General features: G+C 47.9%; 1 protein-coding gene across 3 annotated transcripts in view; it reads left to right on the top strand.

The window, feature by feature from the left end:
• Positions 1-26,758, top strand: part of CUX2 (cut like homeobox 2) — a 233,195-nt gene that overhangs the window by 137,903 nt on the left and 68,534 nt on the right. For all 3 annotated transcript variants that reach the window (XM_033098369.1, XM_033098370.1, XM_033098371.1), the window contains exons 2-3: positions 4,735-4,845; positions 8,296-8,343. In XM_033098369.1, coding sequence (XP_032954260.1) covers positions 4,735-4,845; positions 8,296-8,343 — 159 coding nt within the window. The remainder of the gene's footprint in view (positions 1-4,734; positions 4,846-8,295; positions 8,344-26,758) is intronic.

The raw sequence follows: 26,758 nt of genomic DNA on the forward strand, positions 1-26,758 counted from the left end.
AATGCAATAGGATGACTGAGATCAGCTAGCTGCAAATACAGAATGAGATCATCTGGGCTAAGGGATGAAGTCTGTGGAGCCATGGAGTTGGAAGACGCCAGTGCATTTGGATTCCTACAAGGAATTCTGTTTGGTTGGGGAGGAAACAAGGAAAGGGGAGGATGGGAGAGGCCGGCAGGGGCCAGTGACGTGAGGTGACTTTTAGCAGTAGGTAGGCCTGGCTCTAGAACGGACTGACTCATGTCTGAAGGAGCGGTTAACCCTTCTCAGTGCTCTTACATTCCTTCTTCTTCTAACAAGAGGAACATCTGTTTGGTACTATACCACCTTCAACAACTCTCTAGCACCTGCTAACCAACCCTTTTATAACAAAGACAGACAGCAATGCTTTGTGTTCATTGTACTTTTATTTTAACAGCTACCAGCTGTTTATGGCTTAGGATTCTCTCTCTAGTCATAAAAAAGTTTCCTTTTCAAATGCACTTATATAGGTTTTAAAAAAAGGGGATCATTATATAAAGGCCAAGAACAGGCAAAATTTATCTTTGATGCATAGGGTCAGAATAATGGTTACTTTTGGGTGCTACTCACTAGAAGGGGCACGAGGGAGCCAGCGAGGGGGGCCAGGTACATGAACATTCCCTGTTTCAATCCAGGCAGTGGTTATAACGGTGTAAAAAGCCTATCTTAAAACGGAATTTTGAACTTAAAGCTCTGCAGATCTCAATCAAAAAGAAAGAACTAGGAGTCCATTTGAAGATAAAGGTTAAGTAACTGGAAATTCATTTGCAATATCCATATGGCACCATGTACACGGAGGGGTGTGTGCAGTTGAAGTTTGGTCGGTGATGGACTGGCCAACCCCAAGGTTCCTTCTGGCTCCGACCTTCTGCGACTGAGAGCTTGGAGATCTCAATTCCCAGGGTGCCCAGGATGCTGATGATGGCAGACCCTGGAGAGCTCGGGCGTTGTCTGGGCAGTGGGCACTTCTGAGGGCTGAGCAGACGGCTGTCTGTCCCATCAGAAGGGCCCTTCTCGCCCATCAGAAGGGCCTTCTTCCTGCTGCTCCGGGTCCTGGGTGCAGCTCCACCCCAGCTTCCTTTCTCTCTGAGCATTGGCCCGAGCCTCAGCTGCATCTATCATCTGCTTCAAGCTCATTAAAATTATTTCTTTTTAGTTGCAAATGGGCTGTTTACGATGATCATTATTTGAATGGTCTGCGCCGGGCTCCGGGCTGTCTGTCTGCTGCTGATGGCCGGTTAATCAGATGAGTCTCCACCCCGGAGAGGCCTGGCCCAAAGTCTGGGGCCGTGTGGATCATGGCCCCCTCGGGCTGGGGGCTGGGGGCTCGGGTGTGAGAGGATCCTGAGTTCTGCTTGATCATCAAAGGAGAGGCCCTGCTAGCTGTGCCTGTGCTCCGGTTCAGACACTCATTTCTAAAAGTCCAGATCAGTCTGGTTTATGTCCAGGAGAGTTTTTTCCATTCCTTCAAAATAAATATAGTGCCATGAGCTTTTTTAATTTTAAATGTGTTTATTTTTAAAGGCTTGTCGATTCTGTCATTGGCCCACTTGCCTTCATTGATGTTCAAATATCCTATCTTTGAGGTGGGGGAGAATGGTTTTTAATGCCTTTGCTGGATGGAGGGAAACTTGGCAATACTTGTCAGTCTTCCTATTTTTATTTTTATTTATTTATTTATTTATTTATTTATTTGAGATATTTTACTGACCTGTGAAATCTAAAACTCTTAGAATCACTGATCTAGTGGGGTGTTTTCTGAGCTCTGTTTATCTAAATATATAAGATTAATATCGGCCAACATTTATTGAACACTTGGTACTGTCCTTGATGCTTCTCACATTTATAGCATTTCAAATAAGCTCCCTGTACATCCCCAGCTAGTGGGGAAATGGAGAAGAAGCCCTGTGAAAAGCAGAGCATTACAATTTTGCCTGTATAAGCCAAAAAGGAGATAACCCATACCTGAATTATTAGAATTGACTAATTTATTTCCTCGGCCCTGCTTGAATCACCTAACAGACGCGTTCATGTTTGTTATAAGAGATAATGTATGCGAGGAGCTTAGCTTGCCTGGTCCATGTGAGGCCCCAATAAATGGTAGTCGGACTCGTTATTGTCGTTACTGTTGGCAAGCTTACCACAGAAATGTGGCAAGAATTTAAGGTTGAAGGATGAGCTTATTTAGGCAAAGTCGAGAAGGACATGGACGCCATTCATATCATCTGCTTCTCTAGGGCTGAACGGGAAAGACGCTGAGAGCTGGGCTTGTGTGGGTCCAGGGCTGGGGCCCTGCTGATTCCCCGGCCTGATCTGGTCTCTGTTCTGTCTGCAGTGTGGACGCAGAAGACAGATTTGCTCCCGCCAGCAGCCTGGGAGGTTTGGGTGGAGGGAGCTAGTGTAGTCGTGTGGCATAATTGTCTGGTACAACACATCAGACAGTTGAACTTACCCTGCTCTGAGATTTCAGAGTCTTGGGGGGCTGTTTAAAATGAGGAGTCCACGTCCAGCCCTCACCAGGTATACTGGTTGCTGTGGTGCAAGGAGGGGCAGTGTCCCAGAGATAAGAACATAGTGTCAGATACGTGACAATCCAAAACCAAGTTATGTCGTCTCAAGCCCCGTTCTGATTGTCCTGCACCAATGTGAAAATCACATCTTTGTCTTCAAGATAGACAAGAAAAACTAAGGACAACTGTGAGCTCTCAGCCACAACTCAAATTGACCATGACACTCCCTGGAGAGTTACTTCTCTCCTGCCTGGTGAAGTTTTGTCCACCTGGCTGCACCACCTGTTTGGTGTTCGTCTACCTTGGATTAGTCCTATTGCTGCAAATACAGATCTCCCCCCAGTCACGCGGGGTTTGGTTGTGACTATTGGAAACTATGACATTTTTAAATGGTGATAAACCAGAAGTCACCCTGTTTTCTTCTGTTACCTTGATAGACTGTTAGAAGCTGTTTCTCTCTCTCTCTCTCTCTCTTCCACTCACTCACTCACTCACAACACCTGGTTCCTCCCTGGCTCAAAATTCCATGGGGCATTTGGACCCTAGGCCCCCAAGCCCTCGAATTCGTGTACCCGCTGCTGTGCCTGGAATTGATTTCAGCACCTTGGAGAGCACTGCAGGCTGACTCCCAGGCCCCTCGATTTTAATCACTGTATGCCTCGACCTTCTCCCTTCTAGTCTTATGCTCCTGCAAAGAGGTTAGACATTGCTCCAGAAATAGAAATACCCTCCCCAATTTCTCCCAAAGGCTCCATAGGCAGACACACTTATCCCGGGTTTGGGGTAGGCTCTCCAGCCTTCGATGGGTATGCGGTTTATGGTGCTATGGTGAACTGCTATTGAGCAGATTTACCGACTCTCAGACATGATATAAGACAATTACCATGCATTTCGTCTCTTAGAGGGAAAAGGATTTGCAGCGGGTTAATAGTACTTTTATTTCATTATCTAACGGTAAAAGTGTTTCATTGTGTGTGCAAGATGAATGCGTATTAGCGATGACAAATGGGGTCTTTCAACACGGTGCCGAGCCTCATCATACATATGTTAGATTAAAGAGTTCACCCTAGAAATACACTCCCGCATCTGCGTGTGTGTTTTTAATAAATCTGATTGCAGAAATTTATTGCATCACCGGATTTAGGAAATTATAGGGCTTGATTGCTGCAGATATAATCGGGTGATAAATACAGAAATGCTCCTCGAGCTATGGTCCAGAAAAAAAGCCCATCTTGGGTTGATGCAAGAAAGCAGCAGACCACATAAACAGAGCATTTCTTGAATTATGCAAATGAAATCCATGACAACTCATGGTGAATTGTACTCCTCTTGTAAAACTATCACCGTCAAAGTGAAGAAAGCTACAAGAGGGGTGATCAAATATACATGTACAACCAGCAGACGTTGTCTGTGGCGTGTGTGAGTTGGATTGCCCCCCCACCCCATCCCTCACTCTCTTTGCTTCCCCTCCATGGTATGTCCTGTGCAAATCTGGTCTGCGGCCTTCATGGCACATGAGCAGGCCAGGCACCATCTAATCCATTTCTTCTGAATCCAGGAGTCTTCAATGAAATATTTCTTATACTTGAAGTGAACCTTAAATGATTTACTGCAGGATACACAAAAGGTCAGCTTGCTTCTTATTGGCACCTTCATTTTTCCAAAATCTACTGAAATTAAAAAGCCATCTATATCTTAAAAGGCGTATTTATGAACCTTAAATGCAAGTAAGTCATAGTTGGAACAGTTCCCACCTCTGATATATGAAAGCTGTCGACAGCACTTTCTTATACTATAATATGCCCATACAATATGCCACACTTTACTATTTTGACACGGTTTGGAGATGTTTTCTACAGTTACTGACAAGCTTATGCCATCACTCCTTTGGAAATTTAAGAGGTGGGGCAGGAGGTGGGGAAGAGATGAAAAAAACAACTCCACCCAACTTTATGGGAGACTATTGATCTGGCCTGACTTCCGACCAGCAAGAAAAGAGCTGTCCTGGATTTTTTTGGGTTGCATCCCCAGTTTCGTAAATTATTCATTCGTGCTAGGAGTCAATATCCTGTCTTTTCTGAGCTTTGTAAGTTAAGAAAACTTGTTCGGAATGCTGTTTTGTGCGATGATTAAAAAGGAAAAGGAGGGGAAAAAAATCTTTTCTCTCTCTCTCTCTTTTTTTTTTTTTTTTTTATTGTTCCAGAAGGAGCTTAATTCCGTCGCTTCCGAGCTGTCTGCGCGGCAGGAGGAGAGTGAACATTCTCATAAACATTTAATTGAACTCCGTCGGGAATTTAAGAAAAATGTACCTGAGGTACAGTATATTTGCTGTGATAGAATTAACTCAGTACGAATGCAGATTTTTCTCTGTTCAAACTATATTTTGAAAACTGTAGACATAAGTGACTAACAAGAAAAGAAGCTAATTAGCCCCAAAGAAAAATTACAGCCCCCAGCCTTTCAGGGTCTCTTGGTACAGCGGTGCTCAGCGGTGCTGTCTGAAGTAAGGGCGGGACGCTTCTTCACTGAAGGCATTGTTTTTGAGGGTTCTATAAAACATCCCTTGTCTCCCCACATTCATACCTAAGTCAAATGCTGGGCCTTCATGGCAAAAGTAATCTGTCCAGAGTTGTTGATGTTATTTTGCTTCTCCATTGGCGTCTGGGAGATGACAGCTCCCGCCACCCCCTCCCGTCCGTCCTTCCCTCCGTCTCTGAAACTGCCTCCTACCCACCCCCATGTACGTGCCTCATTCTCCCCCTCCACCTCCTTCCTGACAACTCCAGCCACCAGCTTTGTTGTTCCCAGCTGCCATGAGGGTGGTCCAGATAATGACCAGCCCTAAGCAGTGTAAGGGCCCCCCCAGGGGAACAGACTTGAAAGGACTTGTTTCTGTTCTTTACAGGGGCGAATGTGTGAATTCCTTTCCCTCCTCTATCTGTTGAGAGGCTGGCTGTTGCCTCTCAATATTTTTTAATGATAAAGTAAACACAAATAGGAAAAATAAAGCCTTCTGACTTCTTATAATATTGGCAGGGATGTGGCATCTCAGAGCTATTATGGGAAGCAGACCCCGACCACCCCGAAAGCCAACTATGCTTGTGCGGTCAGCAGAGTTTAGTTAAGCTTTCCGTCCGAACCTGCTCAGGTGGCCTGGATCTTGGAGGAGGGTGGACGGGATCCCGCGTTCTGGAAGTATCCGCCTGGAGATGTTGATTCCACTCTGCCAGTTGGAATCATCCAAGGGTCCTGATGCCATCTCGTTGATGGAGGAGGGGTCCGTGAAAAGATGGAGAAGAGGCAGGCCTACCCCAAAGTTGGGCCACAGGAGCAGAGGGGTCAGTCTCTTAGATGTGAAATCCTCTCACACAAGTCATAAACATCTGTGGTTCTTCAAGGCAAGCGAGGCGAGCAGGATCTAGCTCAAACTTGTCCATGGAACGAGTCTGGGAGAGATCTTAGGTTAGAGAGCGGGGCCAGGGGTGCTTGGAGAGGGGGTAGGAATCTCGGATCTGAGTGTGTTGCACATGTTGTGGCTTCAGAAAGTCCTTGGTTTGACTCCGGGAGCTAAGAATGGGGACACTAAGTAACCTTGCCTTCCCTCCTAGAACAGAGAACAGCTTGGTCTTTAAACTGATTTTTCTGCCCAGAATGAGTACCAGAAGCTTTTCCTCTGACTCTCCAGTCTTGGAAGCAGAGCTGACAGGGCCCCAGATCTTCACAGCCCCTCATCTTGTCCTTCCCCCAGGCCACATGGGAACCCCCAGGTGAGGAGGGAAATCCAGGCCAGGTTTTAAGCCTCGAGTTGGGCTTACATAATTCTAATACTGCATAATTATGCAATTATGTAATTAGGAGGAATAACTTTCCATTCCTATTATAGTCGTGCCTCTGAAAATTCTCATTTTTGGAACTCGTCTCTCCTGACGGGGGGAGAGTCATGCCAAGGTTTTATTTAAGAACATCATCTGGCTGGTGTCCAGCTCACTTCCTGCTTGTGCCTTTGCTCGTCTTCCCCCAAGGGGTAAGCAAAGAGGCATTCGCCCGAAGTCCTGCTACCCCCTCCCATGGAGCCTCAGTGTGAACCCCCTAAACTCACTTGAAGGAGGGGTTATGAGATGAGCTGGTTTGGGGAGTCTGTGACCTGCATCAAGTGCCAGCTGTGCCACTCAATCCTGCAGGACCTCAAGCAAGCCTGCCCCGCTCGGAGCCTCAGCCTCTGTCCCTGTGTATTCAGGGGGCTGGCACTGACATTTCCTGAACCTGAACCAAAGCTTTCCGGCCCGAATGTTTTATTTGGTGTGTAAAGTCTTGTAAATTTTACAGCAAGTTGCCAATGTTTATCATCTCAGAAGATTTCACCCCAAAACCTGGATGTCCGGTGTCTTTGAGTCTGTTTGCTAAATCTGGCCACACAGACTCCATGCCCACGTGACAGTCACCAGACAGAGCTGAGCAGCTCCCACCCCATTAGACTCGTGTTCCCCCAGAGATTTGCCACAGGACCTCCCAGCCTGCCACCCTCATGTCCACTTTGCCTGGCCTCTGCCCATGTTTGAGTTCACAACCTGTGACCTAGGTTTTCGTGTTGCTTTTCCCAGTGCTGCGTGCGTGTGTCTATGGTTCCTTGGGATCAGATCCACTGGGTTCCCCATTGTCCCTCCTGAAGATCCCCAACATACATCGTATATCAGTGGCTCTAAGAAGCCCTGGGGCACAATCAGTGAGGAGGGGACCCCAGGATCCAGAAGAGGGATCTTTTCCATGGGAGAAGCAACACCACCTTATTCTTTACCTGAACATATGTATTCTTCTGCCCCTATCTTCCGGTCCGCTTCTCTCTGCTGCTCCCTCCCTGCCCACACTCTTGAGCCCCCACAGCTCTTCCTCCCACAGGGATTTCCATTGAGCCGTGGCTGACAGTTGTTGGGGGAGTCACCACTGTGTCTCAGAGGAAGCTAGAGCATTTAGAGTTGGGGTCTCGGGATACTTGGTTCTAGTAGCCTCTCTTGGGTGCTGGGGAGAACTCACCTGGTCCACCAGGGGACCTCTGGTGCTGGGAACCTCAAGGCCACTTGTGAAAGGCAGGAAATTAGGGTCCAGAAATAGGAGGCTCCCTTTGAGGACAGCCCCGTGCCATCGAGTTCATCAAACATTTATAGAGCTCCGTCTGAGCTGGGCGCCCCAAGGGGTAGCCCAGCCAAGTCCCCAGAAACGGCACGTTCTCGTGAGGAAGGAAAGACGAGTACAGAGTGACGTTGCTAAAATTCTGTGGGGGGAAGCAAAGCTGGCCATCTGAGGGAGATGGCCCCTGTGCCCTGAAAGGCAGTAGGTTTTCATGACGGGACTTTGGTGACATGACCCTGAGGTGGAGAACTGGGGTCACCTCGCCAGGCCCTGCTCCGAAGAGCGTCCCATGATGGACCACCAGTCCCACAGGTCTTTGCATCAAAGAGCATTCCATAATCAAATCCACTTGGGAAACGCTGCTTCCTCTGTCGCTCTTCGAGAAATTCCCATTGTGTGTTAAAGGCTCCAAAGACTGTGGACTTGCTGTGTCCCCGTGTGTGTGTGTGTGTGTGTGTGTGTGTGTGTGTGTGTGTAGGTGTAGATACGAGGAACCCTTACAAATTTCATTGAGCACAGGTCCCATGGGACACATTTGGGAAAGGCTGACCTGGGGGGACCGCAGTGAGCTGCAGGCAGGGGCCATGGGGTGTCCCAGCTGGCATTGTAGTGAACTCTTCGCTGATCTCTTTTTCAGGAAATCAGAGAGATGGTGGCTCCTGTATTAAAAAGCTTCCAAGCTGAGGTAAGACCCAAGGCCCGTGGCATATCCCAAACCCAGCTCCCTCTCCTGTCCCACCTGGAGTGGCCCGAGGAGCCCAGCAGCCTCTGGAGGTTTGAGAGACACTGCTGGGCCCCATTTCCTCCAGATCAGACAATGGTGTCATGAGAAGAAGCTTGGCTTCTATGTTGTGTTTCATGGGGTTCCAGTGTCTGATCCCAAGAAATCTCCCTCGCCCCAGATGTCACCCAGCCTTACACGGGCTCTGCTACATATAATATCTGTGACCTTGAACAAACCACCTCACCTTCCAGGCCGGTTTCTCATTGTTGGAGGTTTGTACCCGGTAACCTTTGCTCTCCCTGGCATTCCGCTCTGCTGTGATTATCTAAGGCAGCCTTGCAGATAAGTCCAAACAGGTACCAGCCTATCCTGAAATCCTCTCTAGCAGCCCACCCTCTGAGGGTAAGATCCACATTGTTCGCATTCTTTCCTGCCCATCCATGGGGCCCTCGTTGGCAGCAGCTGAGCTGTCCTGGCTTCCTGGAGCCCCGGGATGGGGCTGGACCTCCCCCATGTTTCCTCTTGGCTTGACTTTGTGACGAGGATTCTGAACGCGTCCACTTGTCCGGCTGGTGCAGGAGGTAGGCTAGGAAAAGAGTGGAATTACACCGAGGCAGGAGAGCAGAAGGGGAGGCCATTTCTGAAATGTTCTGTCTTCAGGGGGTTCTTCTTGGTGTCCCCCTGGATTCAGGTGGGACCCTGGAAGGATTGGCCCTTTCTCGGAGCTCACTGGCAGAGATGCGTTTTCGGTCTGTCATCTGCCATGCGACACGTTACTTTAAATCTGTCTCTTTGGAACCGCGTAAGCACAGAAGGCAATATTAAAGTAAACAATAACTGGGCTTACACAAATGTCGCTGATTTCCATATTTTTCATCCCTTCATTTTATTACTGAGTTGACTGATGTGCTTATTTATTTATAGGGCCATTCAGTATGGATTCATTGGGTTGTGAGTTGCCTGAGCTGGAAGGGAGAGGGGAATAAAAAGACCAATAATGTCGGGAATATGTTGTCATGGCTCTGTGGTTTTTAAAAAAGAGGTCCCCATCTGCCAAGTCCTGGTCCTAGGAGGGGCACTCAGCATACAAGCCCTTAGGCAGCTGACGCCTCTGCCCAGCCCGAAGACTGGCATCGAGCTATTGGTACAGTGTCACTTTCTCGGGTGTTCCATTGCTCAGGTTGGTGTGGTGGAGCTTCTCTTAGCCACTTAGAGCCTCATTTTCCCTATCTGTTAAATGGGAATAAAGACACTACAGATCTTTCTATGTTGTTTTGAGGATGGACTGAGATATAATGCAGGGAAAGGGTTTAATGTAATGCTTGGCACACAGAAACCTGCTAGGGAGTGAAAAGCACAGACACCAGAGTCAACCTGGGTTTGAATACTCCCTCTGCCAGTTATTAGCTGTTTAACCTTAGGCAACTTACTTGACCTCTCTGTGCCTGTTTCAAAATCTGTAAAATTGGATAATAATTACACCTACGTCCTAGGGTTGTGATGGAGGAAGAACAAAGTTAATATCCATAGAGTTCTTAGAACATTGCCTTGCATATTAGAAGTCTTGGTTATTTTTTTATTCCTATTATCAGTGGCCTCCAGTATAGATTTATTTGGCCGTCACCATGCCAGGGCCGCAATCTGCCTTCTTCGTAGGTGTTTAAGACTTTTTATCCAAAAGAAGGAGCCTTTCTGTCCGTTTAGGAAACAGACATGACTTATATCATTTCAGTGGGAGAAAGAGTTAAACATTCGGTCTGGGTGATGATCCAGAGAAGATCTAAGTGCAGGGGAAGCACGCGCTAGTGGGGCTCAGACGTGGGCTTGAATCCCAGCGCTGCTGCTTACACTACCTCTCAGGGCTACAGCTGTCCTCCTCTGGCAAATGTGACTAATAGTAAGGATTTAAAGAACAAGCAGGGTGGAGGCAGTTGCCAGGATGTCTGGCACACAGTTGGTGCTCAATGAGTGTTGGGGGAAAGAAGGTCTGAGTGGGACCAAAAGGAGAGACAAAGCCAAATTCTCATTTCCAAACCCATGCGGCATGTTGAATAGACACTGTTTTAATAGCTGGGGATCTTCAAAGAACTTCGTTAATTTTCTTAAGAGGGCTTTCCATTGTCCCTTTAATGTACCAAAAAGACTGCATTTGTCTGGAGTTTTATTCCCGAAACCCCTGCTTTCCTCATGATCTATTGACTAATCCATTGCGGCAGCCATGTCCCTCCCCACGCCCCGGGGGAGACACGCCGCCAAAGAAGGGTGTTAATAAAAAGCATCTTCTTCATCCAGAACAAACTGCACACACACAGGCCGTTCATAATGCAAATTTGATTTTCATTTTAATTTTTTTAATGAAGGTTCATCCTTTATGCCGCTTCCCTCTCGCGATCCACCAGGCTTTGGGCTCAGAGCTGAGGATTCCCAAGGGGGCATTAATCACCTCCCAGGAATATTCCTGAGGCTAACACCTTCCTGAGTCCCATAAACTAGCCCATAAAACGCCAGGGCTGAAAATCATACCGTCATTCCTTCTTCCCTAGTACGGGCCTCCTGTTGAAATATAACATGTTCAAGTTCATCCCTTAATTTTACTCCACCAGCCACGTGTATGCAGAATCTAGGCATCCTTTTTGTATTTTCATACTACATACGTGAGTGTGGGTCTTTTTTTCTTTATTTATTTCTTTTCTTTTCTTTCTTTTTTTTTTTTTTTTTTTTGTGCTGGCAGGAGGGGAGAGGAAGTGAATTTGCCCTGCTGTGAATCAAGGAAGCTTTCCCTCTCCGCCTTGATTGCTTAAAGGACAGGCTTGATTCCCCCTGCTCAGGGAAACAAAGACAGCCAGAGAAGGTGGCTTAATGGAGACAGCTTGAAATGGCCAAAGTTTGAATATCCTTGCTTGCAGAGAAAAGAGCAAGACGAAAGCCCCGCTAATTACAAAAGTTGCTTTATGAAAGATAATTCAAAGCAATAATTTAGCAAACATAATCAAGTCGCACAGATGGGGTTGTTGATGGATGGATTGCAACATGCAATTAGCAGTTCTCGCAGTTACATATCATTAACCCTCTGAGCACAAAAATTATTTTCTCATTATTAGTTGAAAAGGTAAAATTAAGCTGACTAGACAGTAAAGGAACAAACTACAATTAATTACCTTCATTTATTACAGTCATTATTTTAAACTTATTTTTACTTGGAGAGAAGAGATGAAACCATCTAAATTAAAGTTTTGTTATGCTAAAGCAGAGGTGAAACTTTTCTATGGAGGTGTGCACTGGCCCAGGCAGGAAGAAGGCAGGGCCACTGCTAGATTCCCTCCCCCCCTGCTGTTTCCTTCGTCTTCCATCTTGAAGGAGGTGTGGACTGCGTGATGGCAAACAATAAATGTGGAACAAACACATTTATCTGGGCCTGATCGAAACACAGCAGTTTGGGAACCCAGTGGGGCTGACATGAGCTCTGACCCCCAGGGGAGGCAGGAGGTGGTGGCAGTCGGACAGCAGGGTCTGAGTCCCATCCTAACACTGCTGGTGTGGCTTTGGCAAGTGACTTCACGTCTCTGAGCCACCGTATCCTCATCTGTAAATTCTGACGGCTCGTGGGATTGCATGAGGTTTCAGTTTTCTTTTGAGTGGCAGCAAGTCATGTGTTCTTATCATGGTGGGTGTATTTGGTCGCATGGGCTGACGTCTTCTCTCCATGCCTTCCCTGGGTCAGAGGGGGCTCCTGTGGCATGACCACTTTCTAGAAGCTCAAAGAGGAGGCCGAGACGCCACTTACCAAGAGATATAATCCTCGCCAGTTTAGTCCATGCAATCATTTATGCACTCAACAAACATTCATGGTGACCCTACTGGAGACCCTACAGCTGGTGTTCCAGGTGCTGGGCCCAGGGAAGGTCAACCTGTTGTCAACTTGACCCTCCTTTGTGTGGGGGAGGGCAAGCATTTGTGCCATACCCACAAGGGCCACCATCTACTTGGCACCTTGCAGGTCCACTCAAATACTTGTGGAGTACCTACTGTGTGCCAGGCTCCAGGTGAGGGCTGTGGAAGGTCCAAAGGTAGTGAGACACCATCCCTTTGGACTTGAGGACAGTCCCTCAAGGACTGTCCCTAGAGGTTAGTCCCTGTGATTGAAATGACTTCCAGTAATCATGTCAAGAGCTGTGGGAGGCCTGTTGGTTTTCTCCCAGAGCTTCCACCTATTCATGGAGCTTTACGTCTGTACACATCTCCTTGGTGGCTGCACAACGTCTCTTGTCCCATGCACGTGTGCGCTGTGTCCTGGCACTCCCCCATCGAGAGGCAGAGCTGTGTCTCCATCCTTTGAATCTGGGCTCGTGTCTGCTTTGACCAATAGAAAGCGGTAGAAGTGGTCACCCCTATAAATCTAGTGCCCACCTGACACCATACATAGTTATACATTATTGTCTATATTCCCTAGGCTCTACTTTGCATCCCCAGGTCTATATTGTAACTACCCAATTTGTACCTCTTAATCCCTTCACCCAACCCCCCAACCCCCGGCCCATCTGGCACCCATCAAAATGTTCTCTGTATCTGTGCACACTTTCTAATGATTATTTCATGTGTTCTTCACAATATTTCTATCAGAGGGAAGTCCTATGATTATCCCCTTTTTTACAGATGAGGAAACTGAGGCTCAGAGAGACAATGTCTAACATCTTCCCATTGTCCAAGTCTATACCTGAGGCAAGGAGAGAACTGAGGACACATGAGAATTCAGGCCCAGGAGTGTGGTGTAGGTTGGAGAAAGCCCTTAGGGCAGAAATCCAAAGCCAGTGGGTCCCTCTGCCATCTGGGCCCTGCCTGCCTCTGTCTCTGCCCTTGGCCCGGACGGCCCAGCTCATTCACACCTCAGCATGTTTGCACTTGCTGTTCTCTCTGCCTGGAATGCTCTCCCAGCACCATCTCTTTGCCTGATTAACTCTTTTCAAAGATCGGATGCTCAGGGCGTGAGAAAGCCCTCCCTGACGAACCAGCCCCTGGGTTAGGCTTGGCACGCCCCCCTCGTCTTGCACAGCGTGGGTCCTGCACTTCTCTCCTGTGGTACTTAGCATTAGTCATAGTTTTGCACCAGATCTCTCAGGGCCTTGGTACCATTTCAAGGACTTTGGCTGTGACTCTGAATGACGTGGGAGCCATGAGAGACTTTAGAACAGAGGAGGGACCAGCTCGGCCTCAGGTTTTAACAGGATCCTTCGAGCTGCTAATCAGATGGCATGGTGGGGACAGGGGGACATGGGCTTTTCTAAGATGACAGAGGAGGAGACTGTACCACTTGTACCTCCTTGAGCCCCCACACCCCACCCAAGCCCCTGCTCTCTGCCCACATTCAGTACCCCGAGCCTGAGGTCATCGTTGTCTTCCCCCCCAACACCTGGCTCAGTTCCAGACACTAAGGACCCCCCTTGCTTTTCTCTCCCAGGCAGTGTGGGGGGAAAAGGGGTCCTCACCCTGGACAAGATCCCTAAGGAATCGATTTGTGTTCCTGTAGCTGAGATGCCTGAGCAGGGCACGGAGGGTTCTTCAAGCCCAGATCACCTGAGAGGGCACGTCCCTCCGTGCCTGGGCCCCGAGTCCCCACCCAGCCCTGCATGCTGCGTCCTGATGGTCCCTGTGTTCCCTTCCTGTTCTGCCTGCAGGACTCCTGCCCTTCCCTTTGAGCTGCAATTTAATTACAGGGCTTTTTTTTTTTTCTTTTTTGCCTTTTAATATTATTGCTCTTTGATGTCATAATTCTCTCACTTTCTAAATTACCCTTTCTCTGTCGCTCCCAACACTGGCATGGCCATTTCTTTGTAAGTGGGGCCCCCTCAGGGCCACAATAGACGTTAGACATGTGAAGGCCTGACCAGCTGGCAAGGTTGGGGAGAAGTGGCCTCACTGACCAGCGGGACCCACCAGGGAAGGTGAGCAGTGGGGGCGAGATGGGCTCTGGACCAATGGGCACAGGCTTGCCTCCTAGCTCATCCACTTTGCGGCTGTGTCACCCTGGGCAAGCCATCTAACCTCTCTAGGCCTCGGTTTCCTTTTCTTTAAATTCAGGTTTCATTGACATACGTCATTATATTAGTATCAGGTGTACACGTAGTGATTTTGTATTTGTATATATTGCAAAGTGATCACCACAGAAAGTCTAGTTAACATCCTCCTTGGCTTTTAAATGGAGATGCTGATAGGATCCACCTCCGAGGACCCATGTGAGAGTGAAATGGGTCGATGCTTGAACAGGCCCGAGAACAAAGCCCAGCACGTAGTGAGCACTCCTTGCCCTTTCAGTGGCGTTCCTAGCAGATGAGCTGAGACGCACCCCATCACAGCGAGCCTCCCAAGAGCCCCACGAGGAGGTGACTGCTTGCCCCCATTTCTCAGATGAGATAAATGAGGCTCAGCACCCAGCACCTGGTGGAGTGGTGACTCAGGCTGGGGTGTTGTCAGCCAGCAACCTTTACGGAGCACTTAGCAGTGCCGCTCGTGCATCATTCCTTCCCAGCAACACGGCGAGGGAGGTGCTGCCGGTATCATCTGTGACAGGTGAGAAACCAGGCCCTGAGAGGTCAAGTCTCTTGCCCAAGCTCACACAGCTCTTCACCAGCAGAGATGATGGGAGATGCAAACCTCAGCTTGGAGGGCTGAACAGAGCCGTGGAGGGGCCCTGGGGGTACAGGAGGAGCTTGAGGACGTACATTCTCGAGTGAAGGCCTGAATTGGACACTTGTACGTAGTTAGGGCTGGGGAGGACCTCATTGCTCACCAGACCCGTGCCTTTCAGATGTGTCTTTGAGGAGCTTTCTCAAGCAGAACCTGCCAGGGAAGCCCAACCCATCCAGGAGCTGGGATTCAAACCCAGGTCTGCGTACCTAGCCCAGGACTCGGCACATAGGAAGTCCTCAATGAACAGTGTGTCACTTGCAGCTTAAGTCAGATGCAGTGAGGACTCTGTCCCGCCGTACTGCCTCCGGCTTGCACGTGAGCACACACACTCCCTGCGCCCTTCTCTTTGATGACTTAATAACGTTGATGATGCAAGTCTCCTTGGCTCCCATAACCGAGCCTTGCCCCTCTGGCTTTACCTTGCCCAGCTTGGGGTAAAACTTCTAATGAGCTAAACATCCTTCTGAATTTTATATTAAGAATTCACCAAAGCATCATTGAACCTGTCACACCGTATTACAACCAAATTAGGAACCAGCAGCAATCCTCTCTCATTCGGTATCATATGCCTTATAAAGTAAATTATTAATGCTTTTTTCCCCCAGTTAAGCAGTTATTTGCAGTTGTTCCGGGTATTTCTCATTAGAAATAACATCATCTAAAGAACGATATTGATTGATTTTTTTTAATCTTGGAATCATGGACGTGCACCACATATTTATATGACATTCCCTTTAACTAGAATTCTCATGCTTTATTTTTATATTATTGATCTTTTTGACACGAATTGCTTTTTGGCCTTGTGCGAATGTTGTAAGCTTTCCGCCTGCAGAGGAATGGGCCGGCGTCTGGGCCGAGCTGGAAAGAGTGATCGCTCCAGCCGCGTGGCGGTAACATTCCCGCACATTTAACAACAATTAGTCTATGCTGACGCCATGGTCGGCTTTCGTGTATGAAAATTTACAAGCCTTTTAATGGACTGCATTATGGAAGGCCATGTGAGGCCAGCCAGTGGGGAGATGAGGCCGCAGGGAGCACATCCATCTCGTGGCACTGTCGGCCAAGCATCTCAGCACTCTTGTCTGCCCGGGGGTCGGGGGAGCAAAGCAAAAGCTAGTGCAGCAGCCGTGCCGGTGTCATGGGACATGTGGCCATTCACACAGTCTCTCATGCGTCCATGCATAGATATTTATTGAGCACCTACTATGTGCGGGGCATGGCGCTAGGTGCTGGCGCTAAGGTGATGAATACTATTATTGACTCACGTGTTTGAGAAATAGTTGAGCACCTACTGTGTGCCAGGAACTGTGCTAAGCGTTGAAGGTCCAGAAGGTGAACACAGTTATTCATCTGGCACCTGCAGTAGAATAGAAATGACATAAGCCTTGAGTCACACAGACTTCGGTTCACATCCCCGCTCTATCCTTTGCCAGGGTTTTCAGTGAACCTCAGTCTCCCTGGCTGTAAAATGGAGCTTAGGTAACAGTTCCTACCATCTAGGGGGCTGGGAGGATTCCCACAGGTAAAGCGCTGGATGCAGCATAAGCCTCCCAGAGACGGGGCCGCAGGATCATGATTATTTAGCGTGGTCGCCCCTTGCCCACCCACCAGCCCCCCCGGAACACACATACACACCCCCACTTCCCTCCTCCGTTCCACTGAGAACTTCACTCTGCAGCAGACAATTATTTGGCACCCGCTTATGGCAAGGTGAAGTGGCAGTGAGCAACCCCAGGTACTGTTCCCGTCCTCCTGGCACTCCCAGCCTAGTGGACACCCTCCCTCAGTGACAGTAACAGTCACGGTTGCGATTGAGTTTCACGTGGCCAGGATGTGGATGGGAGCGATGAAACAAGCCCACGTTTCTTCACTCAGAAACTATTTATTGAGCCCCTACTATGTATAGACCCTGTGCAGGGCCCTGGGGATACAGCAGGGAACACATCAGACATGTCCCGCCCCTGGGGAGCTCAGCATACAGTGCGGCACATGCACATGTGCTTTGTGTATATAAATTATTTGAAAGGCAGTGTAGTGAGTGCAGTGGTTAGAAGCAGTTCAGGAGCCAGACTGCCTGAGTTCAGATCCTGACTCTGCTACTAAGGAAAGTGATGTTTCTCTCTGTGCCTTGATTTCTTCATTTGTAAAATTGGAGTCCTAATAGCCCCTACCTTATAAAGTGAATGTGAGGATGAAGTGAGGTAATAGAGGTAAAGGCTTAAAGCAATGTCTGATGAAAAGGAAACTTAGATCAGTGGCAGAGGCTGGGATCACCCTGATTATTACAATGATTATAATTATGAAGTCATCCCACGGTATATTAACTAATCATGGATGTGCTGAATGCTGCCAAGGCGAAATGCAATTGCACCCAGAAAGAGCCCACACTTGCCTTCCCTTTGACCTAGCTTAGAGACAGAGGGCTGGACTGTGTGACCTCTTCAGGTCACTGTGGGGACCCTGAAGTGCCATCCCCAAGTTTAGGTACTAGAAAAGGAACCTTCCTAGATGGGGGTATCCTCTGTGAGGCAGCCCCTGCAAGAGGCCCTCGGTCATCCAATATTACAGTCTAACCCTCCCATGCCCTGAGTGGCAGGAACGAGGCACAGAGAGGGTGAGAAACCCACCTAGGGTCACACAGCCAGGAAAAGGAAGGGCCTGGATGCTGTTTCAGGTCTATATGCTCCCTAGACCCAGAGTGGCACAAAGGAGCTGGATTTGGAGTCTTGGAAGACCAGGTCCAAGTTCAAGCCCCACCACTGCAACCTAGTTGTGTGACCTTAGCCAAGTCACTTCATCTCCAGCCTCAGTCTCCTGTTTATCCCAGGGGCATGGGTGGAGAGAGCCCACAGGATCACTGACTGAAAGGAATTTGCAAACTAAAGTAGGACTCAAAGGTGAGTTCCAGAGTGTGGTCCAGGGGCCAGCAGCATCTACACCGCAGTTCAGTGGACGTCCCATTTTGCCCCCACCACCCCCCAGATCCCCTGAATCAGAGTCTAGTTTAACAAGCTCCCCCGGCAACTGTGTGCACATTAAGGTTTTCGACGCTCTGCCTAAGACAATCCTGGCTGCCCAGTGGAATCTCCTGACGACTTTAAAAAAAAAAAAAAAATACCCCACAGATCCGGTCCCACCCCAGAGTGGCTGGCATTTTTGGTCCCGTGTGAGGCTTGGGCATCAGGATTTTGAAAGCTTCTGCTGGTGATTCTAACATTTGAGACTCTGCCCCAGAAGCTCACCATCTAGTGGAGGAGACAGACACAGAAATAACCGGTGATGTGCTGGTAAATGTTGAAGAGCTGGCTGCGGGAGCCCTCATTTGTAGCATCTGCCAATTTCTGTGGTGTAAAACTCCCACCGTGGCCAATTCAAGCTACCAATATGGAGTTAAGAAGAAATGTGCAGTATGAGCATCTCATATATAGTATTTCCATCATGCAGATACAATAGATGCAGATACCCTCCAACCACAGAGAACAGTAAAATGTAATCCCATGATCAGAAAGTGATGAGTATTGAGTATGGATTTCCTTTTATTTCAGGGTGTTGTTTTTTTGTGGTAAAAGACGCATAACCTAAAAGTCACCATCTTACCCATTTTTAAGTGCCCAGATTAGTGGCATTAAATACATTCACATTGTTGTGCCATCATCACCACCCTCTGTCTTCAGAACTTTGTCCATCTTCCCAAACTCAAACTCTGTGCGCATTAAACACTAACTCCCCAGCCCTGGCAACCACCATTCTACTTTCTGTCTCTACGATTCTCACTGCTCTAAATACTTCATAAAAGTGAAATCAGACAGTAGTTGTCTTTATGACTGGCTAATTTCACTCACCATCATGTCCTCAAGATTCTTCCATGTTGTAGTACCATTATTTTTAATATAATTTATTTATATGACTTTTAATATCGACTGTGTTTAAAAACCGGCTTGCAGAATTTCTGAAAATCTAACAATGAGCTTTTGCAAGCTGCTACAGGCCAGCCCCAAGCATACCACCTGAAGTAATCCTTGTACCAAGTGAGACCAAGGGTACAAATGGGAGGCTTTAGGACAGCAGTCAGCAAACGATGACCCTTGGGCCAAAGACCGTTTTCATAAATAAAGTTCTATTGAAACACAGCCATGCCCATTCATTTATGTGTTGCCAATGGCTGCTTTCTCATCACAACCTGTACGGCCTGCAAAGCCAAAAATATTTATTATCTGGCCCTTTTCAGGAAAAGTTTGCTGACTCCTGCTTTTAGGTGTACGGGGAGTAGTAGAGATTGAGTCGATTTAGTCATTCATTTATTCATTCATTCATTTTCTCAACAAATATTTACAGAGCACCTTCTGGGTGCCAGGCACTGTTCTAGGCACAGGAGCAAATAAGACAAAGTCCATTTCCTCCCTGAGCTGACCTTCTGGGGGAAGATAGACGTAATTCAGACACTCGCACAAGTAAATATACTAGTATAATTACTGTCTATAGCAGGATCTGTGTCATGGGGCTATGAGAGTAACCTGGGATATCAGAGAGGGCTTCTAGGAGGACGTGATTGTGAACTGAAGCAAAAGTAGGAACATTCTAGCCACTGGAAGAGCAGAATGACATGGCAGGTAAAAGGAACAGCATATGCAAGTTTCCTGAGGCAGGAGGGAAGGTGGGAACTGCAGGGACTAAAAGCCAAGGAGAGGTAGCTGGAATCCATAGTCCCTCACCTGTGCCCCAGCCTCTAGACCCCCTCCCCCCAGAACCACCCTATGAAGCACAGCGTAGCCTTGAGCCAAGATCACCCTGGCAAACTGGCCCCCATTTCCTCCCCACCCTTAAAGACCACCTCCTAAATTCCTTCCACCCTTCTCCCTCCTGGCACTGGTCTGCAACAAACAAAATTCTCTTATTTATTTCCCTCCTGAGATTTATAAACTCCAGCCCTATAATAAAATTATTCCCAGCACAAGCACAAAATAATAACAATTAACATACATAAAACCAGAGGTTGGTGGGGACCAGTAAAGATTAAGGTCAGCCAAATCCTATGTCCCAGAACCAAGCAGAGGCCCTGCCCTGAGATCCAGGGACTGAAACAGGTGGTGGGGACAGGAGTAGGTTTCCATATCTTGAGCCCCTACTGGGGGCCATACTCAGGGCTGGTTATCTGACATCTGGGATATTGTGGAATATTCTAGAGAATTTTAAGATAGGGATGATTGTGTTCCCTTTATAAGGAGGAAACTGAGACTCAAGTTGAGATGTCAAGGTCACATAGCTAAGAAGTAGAAGAGCTGGGATTCGAACCTGTGTGTGTGTGCATTAGTCATAGCTACTGTTTCTTGTAGTAACAACGCCGAACACAAGTGGAGTTTATTTCTCACTCTCATCAACAGTCTAGTGCTGGCTGATGGGGAAAAGGGGACTGTGCTCCAAGCAGTCATTCAGGGATCCAGGTGTCCTCTCTTCTGGCTCTGCTCTTCACTTTGTCCCAGAGTCCCTTCATGTAGTGGGTACGTGAGGTAAAAGGCAAACATGGTGGCTCTCAGGGGAGGTTCTCAAGAGGCAGACCTGGAAATGGCCACGTAATTTCTGCCCGTATTCTCTTGGCCAGAACTCAGTTACAAGGCCACGTCCAATTTCAAGGGAGGCTGGGAATATAGCCTAACATTGTGTGCCCAAGAGGGGAGTAATAACCAGGGTTATGTGAGCACACAGCCCTGTCAGCTGCACTGTGGTCTCCCTGATGGATGAGGCACCTACCTCATTAGCTATTAAGGAACAGGACAGAGCTGGAACACAGCCTTTTGCACAGTAGGATTGGTACATTTTGGACAGGTGAACAGGAGATGGAATCAAGGGGCCTGCCAAGTCCAGGGAGTGGCAAAACAACAGCAAGGAAGGATTTTTAACAATTTGGCCAGTGTTGTAAAGCTCCTACTGGGTGCCCTGCTTTGTGCTGGACTGGCTAAGAGAAGAAATTAGCTCTGTCCAACAAGGAGACCAAGCCACCCCTGGGGAACCCATACCCACTATACACTAAGAAAAAAAGCAAATGTGAAATAGGAGCAAAATGTCCCAGGTGTGCCAAGATGAAAGTGATTACTTTGTAGGCAGGCAATCAGGGAAGACTTCCTGGTAGAGGTGAAGTCCCAGCTCCAGTTAGGAAGACTTGGGCAGGATGGAACATGGAGAATGAAGTGTGATGGTAAGAGCATAGTTTTTGGTGTTAGACCTGTGTTCAAGCCCCAGTTTGATCAATGGCTGGGTGATTTGGGGTAAGTCACTTCCCCTCTTTCTGAGCCTCAGTTTCCTCATCAGTAGAATGGTACCCAGTGTACAGGTTTGTCATGAGGATTAAATAAAGTGGTGATGTGTGTGAAGTGCTAAGCACAACGCGTAGCACACAGAAAGCTTAAAAATGAAGAAGAATTATTCTTCAGTGGTTAATTTGTGATTGGTGCCACTAAATCTATGTGGGGTTTGGGGAGAAGACAAGGCCAGGAAACACATTTGGGCAGGATAGAGGGGTCCTGAACACCAAGTTAAGTCTGCACTTTGTCTTGTGGGCAGAGGAGGTGCCAGAGTCTTTTGGTATTCTAGAAAATCCCCTTGGAGGTATGTGGGGTGGAAAGGGGTTGACTCAGGAGTCAGGCTTTGGAGTACTTGAGATTTACAGCATTAATGGTGTCCTAGCTTAAGGCAGGGGCAGAGGAACAGCCAAGAGTGGGAGCCCTTTGCAGACACGTTCCTGGGTCGTACGTGGTGCCTGGCACACAATAGGTGCCGAACAAGTATTTATTAAATGAATGTTGACGTAGTCATCTTGGCAGACGTCGCTATGACTCTCGCTGTATTCCAGGCAGCAGCATTTCCCATGACCACCCTGTGGGCTAGATACTGTTGTTATCAACATTCTAAAAATGAGACGAGCAAGGGCACAGAGACGTTAGGTGACTTGCCCAAGGTCACAGAGCTAGTAAGTGGCAGAGGCCAGATTTAAACCCAGGCAGTCTGGCTCCAGAGTCCTTGCCCTTAACCATTATTTATTACGGGCCCTAGGTTTCATGACAGGAATCCCACTCAGTTCCAGAAAGGTGGCTCTGTTTACAGGTGCAGACAGTCAAGTGCAGAGATGCTCAGACGCTGAGCCAGGTCACACAGCCGCTTGGCGGTGGAACACCTTTTTTCATTCCAGGCTTTCATGCTTCTTACTACACCCTGTGTCCATGGGGTAGGGACACTTTGACAATTTAACCAGTCAATTATAATAATATTTTTCTCTCGGAATGTTTTAAAGAAAAAAAAAAAAGTTGGCTTGCTAAGGTATAATCATGGCTCAGAGGCCAGCCTGACATTAGTTATTAATTAGGCCATTATGCATTCCACAGTGATAATTGCTTTGCTGCAAAGTCACCAAGCATGAAACGGACCCAGCACAGGAGTACAATCTATCAATCTGAGAAGTCGCAGCCCAGTTGCATTCTCTCACCTTGAGTCGGGTGTACGCCACAGTGGAAACAAAAAGAAATTGATGCTACATCAATAGGCAATAGCAAGGAGGACCCTTCCTGGTCCCGCCCCAGAACAAGCAAGTGCCCGGGAGCAAGGACAGCATTTAAGCAAAGTTTAGCAGCGAAAATGGCCATTTCTCTTTGATCTCCGAACTGGTGGAAATCTTCATCTCCTTTCCTTTTTCCGCCCCCCCCCCCATTTGTTATTTAGGGGAAAAGGAAAAAAAATCCATCTCTCTGCCATCTGTTTGCCTCGCCTGTTGCTTTTTGCAGTGAGTGGGTGGTGGAACGGCAACTGCAGGGGCCGCCTGGGCTGTCGGGGGCAATGCAGCACCTCCGGCTGTGCTCTCTCTCCGTCTAGGTTCTGGCTCCGGCCTTCTGGGGGAAGAGAGGAGACCCCCCACCCCACTCTGAGCCTCCAAGTGGGAGGTGGCAGTCCCAAGAGCCGCTGGAGGTCCATCTTAAGAGAAAACCTTGGGTACAAGAAACAAAAATCCACCCAAGTTAGCCTACACGAGAATTTATTATAATATTAGCTATGGTGATATTTGTGGGGCATTTTCTGTGTGCCAGATGCACAATTATGTCATTTAATCCTCATAGCAGTCCTGGGAGGGCAGTATTGGTGTTTTCCCCATTTTGTGGATGAAGAAACTGAGGCCTGTCAAGGTGAGGTGACTTGCCCAAGATCCCACAGCTAGTGGCGGAGCTGGGATTTGAACCCATGTTCACGAGCACAGCACTGTCCTGAGACCATCTGAGAGGCCAGAGAAAGTGCAGCTGGGCTTCCCCAAGGATGGGACAAGGCACCAGAACAGACCAGAAGCAAGTAGGTCACTTGCGCTGCAAAGGGGAGAAGTCCTTCATCCTGCCCGCTCTGTAGACCAGCTTTCTCACACATAGTAGATGGAAGGTGTCCCCCCATGACGGCCATCTCAGCCCCCAGGTTCACCCCACAGTCACTGAAGCTGATAACGTGGGCAGATCAAAATCAGCCAGTCTCAAATTCAGACTTGTGGAATAACGACGACACTGGCCTCACTCACAGTGCCGTCCGCCATGGACAGGAAGATGCCTCAGTGTAGACGTCAGCCGCCATGGCCAGTCACGGAGATCACAGGCGAGCAAACTAGCCATCAGCCTCACCCCGTTTCTCAGCATTTTGTCCACTCAGTCTCCCCACAGTCCGCCTCTCCTCTCATCTCGCCCCTTCATTGGCCACTTCACGTACTGGAGTGCTGCTGGGCTCCTGCAGACATTGGGGTTTTGCTCCTCGAGGAGTGGGAGAGTGATTCCCAGCAAATGGAGACGGTAGATAGCCCTCTGCCAAAGGGTCTAAAAAGCCCTAAAGACATGCAGACCTCAGCCAGCCCACTCGTCGGGATTTTGCCCGGAATCAAGAAAAAGAAGTTCATGCTGCTGCACATAGATTCCTTCCAGTTCTTGCCCACTCGAGCCGGGCTCTGACGCCGTCTTGTTTCGTTCTTCCACATGATTAGCGTACCCCAAGACTTTCCATACCCCCCACTTTCTCTGTGGAAGGAGACTCAACCAATGAGCCTTGCTCCAGTGGTTGGCAGTTTACTTCCAATCTAAACAAGATGGCAGCCAAGATTGGATGGAGACTCCTCCATGGCACCTCCAACCCAATCTTTGGCCAGGCCCTTGAGGGGGCAGGTGGAGCAGCCAGCTGCTTCTGTGACTTTGATCTCTAGAGTTTGGCACGGTCCACTTCCCTGGACCACTCACTCCTTAGAGTTAAGCGATCACCCTGAAAGTTTTCTGATGTTTTAGCAAACTCTGCCGCACAACCTCTTGGGAATTTCTTCTCAGGAGCTGACTCCTTATCGGGTAAAGTAGGTCTTAGATGTCTCCGTTCTAAATGTTCCTTTTTCAAGGTATAAGGCGAGGGGACCCTGACATTTTGAAAAGTGGTTAAGACCATTCTTTCTTCGCTTGATGGGGGCAGACATTATCATTCATCATTTCAATATATATTTGTTGGGCCTCTGCATGCCAGAACAAGCATTCCAGCAGGTAGACACATCAGTAACAGACTTGTATTTGTTGAGGAACTGCTCACTTTGACATGGACCCAGCTCCATTCATTCATTATCTCATTTAATGCTGGCTTGATGTAGCTACTATTATTATCCCCCTTTCACAAAGGAGAAAACTGACTGGGAATGGTTAGGTGACTTTTCTAAGGTCACAACAGCACGTAAGTGGTAGAGCTGAATCCAGCTGGTATCCTTGTAGACCAGGGATTGGCAAATTACAGCCCAGGGGCCAAACCCAACTCACTGCCTGTTTTTGTAAATAAAGTTTTATTGGCACACAGCCACGCCCATTCATTTACATACTATCTATGGCGGCTTTCACACTGGGAGGGCAGAGTTGAGTGGTTGTGACAGGGACCATATGGCCCTCATAGTAAAAAATGTTTATTCCCAGGCCCTTTACAGAAAAGTTGGCTGACCCATGTTTTAGATCAGACTTGTAAATTATGAGTGGTCAAATTTGACTCAGAGAATATATATCTTCCTGCAATCTTTTCTTTCTTTCTTTCCCCCCTCCCTCCCTCCCTCCCTCTCTCTCTCTCTCTCTCCCTCTCTCCCTGCCTTCCTTCCAGCCTGCCTTCCTTTCTTCTTTCTTTCCTTCCTTTCTTTTTTTACTTCTTATTATGGAAAAATTCAAACTCACAAAAGTAAAGAAAATAAAATAATGAGCCACATGGACCCAGTTTCAACACCTATTCACTCGTAGCCACGTCCGTCTCGCGCCCCTGGGTTCTTTTGAAGCAAATCTAACTCACTGTATCTTTTCCCCTGTAAATATTTTAGTTCATAGCTCTAAAAACTAAGAAATCTCTTTTTAAACATAACCACAATGTCATCTTACCTAAAAAAGTTTTAACAGTAGTTTCTTTTCCTAATTGAGATATAATTGACATGTAACATTATATTAGTTTCAGGTGTAAAATATAATGATTCAGTATTTGTGTATATGTTGCGAAAACAATCACCACAGTAAGTCTAGTTAACATCCATACCACACAGTTACATTTTATTTTTGTAAGAGTGGTTTCTTAATATCATCAAATATCCTGGCAATGCTTCAGTGTCCCTCATTGGCTCCTCAGTTCTTTTAATCGTTTTTTGGTTCAATTTGTGGACACAAGGTCCACACATTGGGATTGGTTGATATGCCCCTGAAGTATGGCAGCCAACTGTTCAGGTTTGGCCCTGGACTGAGGGGTACCTGGAATGGAGACTTTTGCTTTTAAAGCTGGGAAAGTCTCAAGGCGCAAAACTATGGGCTAAAGCCCGGGGCAAAACCTGTTTGTTTCTTTCTTTGTGTGATGTGGAAATGGCTGGACCATTTTTTCTGAAGACTTTCCCCTGATCTCAGCTGGTTGTACCAGGGGCTAAGCCAATGACATTCATTATCCCAGGAACTGGAATTTAAGACTGGTTGAGGACATGCTGAGAAAGCCAGCCTAGTAGAGAGAGGGCAGGACGAGGGACTTCTCCCCTTGTGGTGGAATCACCCTCCTTGCTTCTGGGCTGTTCTGCTTCCTTGTCCCACCCTCTGGGAAGCCCAGCTGTACTTTTTTAGGCCGAGTGCAGAGCTCGTGAGCTTGGGTTCAATTCCCAGCTGTATCACTGGCTGTGAGACCTTGGGCAAGTCACTGCGCCTCTAGCTGAGATTTGCAGATTGCCTCCCTGTGGCATGGTTTAACTTGTTTCTCTGTCGCTTGTATTGACTGTGCACAAGCAGTTGGATCTAGAGTCTTGATCACATTCAGGTTCAGTGTTTTTGGCAAGTCTCCTCATAAGTGGTTCTGGGTGCATCCATCACGAGGGACATAACGTACGTCTCAGTCAGTTCCAAGATGGAGTGGGGGTCAGCTGGAAGCAGGGACCAGCCTGATCAGTGAGAAGCGGGTCTTGCCTTCTGGGGACACCTAAAGACCCTTCCCCCAGCATGTCAGGAAACCTCAGCCGATGTCCTCTGATAGTTAACATTCGTCATTAATAATGGAAGCGGAAACCAAGAGATTTCATAGCTGTGTGAGGTAATTAAATTACTTACATGAATCTACTCACACTTGATTATTTCCACGTTTCTCACCAAACATATGCCTCTCTCTCGTTTGCTGCCATCCTGGGCTCTCAGCTGGGAGGATGAGG

The sequence above is a fragment of the Rhinolophus ferrumequinum genome, chromosome 25 (genome assembly GCF_004115265.2).
Source record: "Rhinolophus ferrumequinum isolate MPI-CBG mRhiFer1 chromosome 25, mRhiFer1_v1.p, whole genome shotgun sequence".
In the NCBI taxonomy this organism is placed as follows: Eukaryota; Metazoa; Chordata; class Mammalia; order Chiroptera; family Rhinolophidae; genus Rhinolophus; species Rhinolophus ferrumequinum.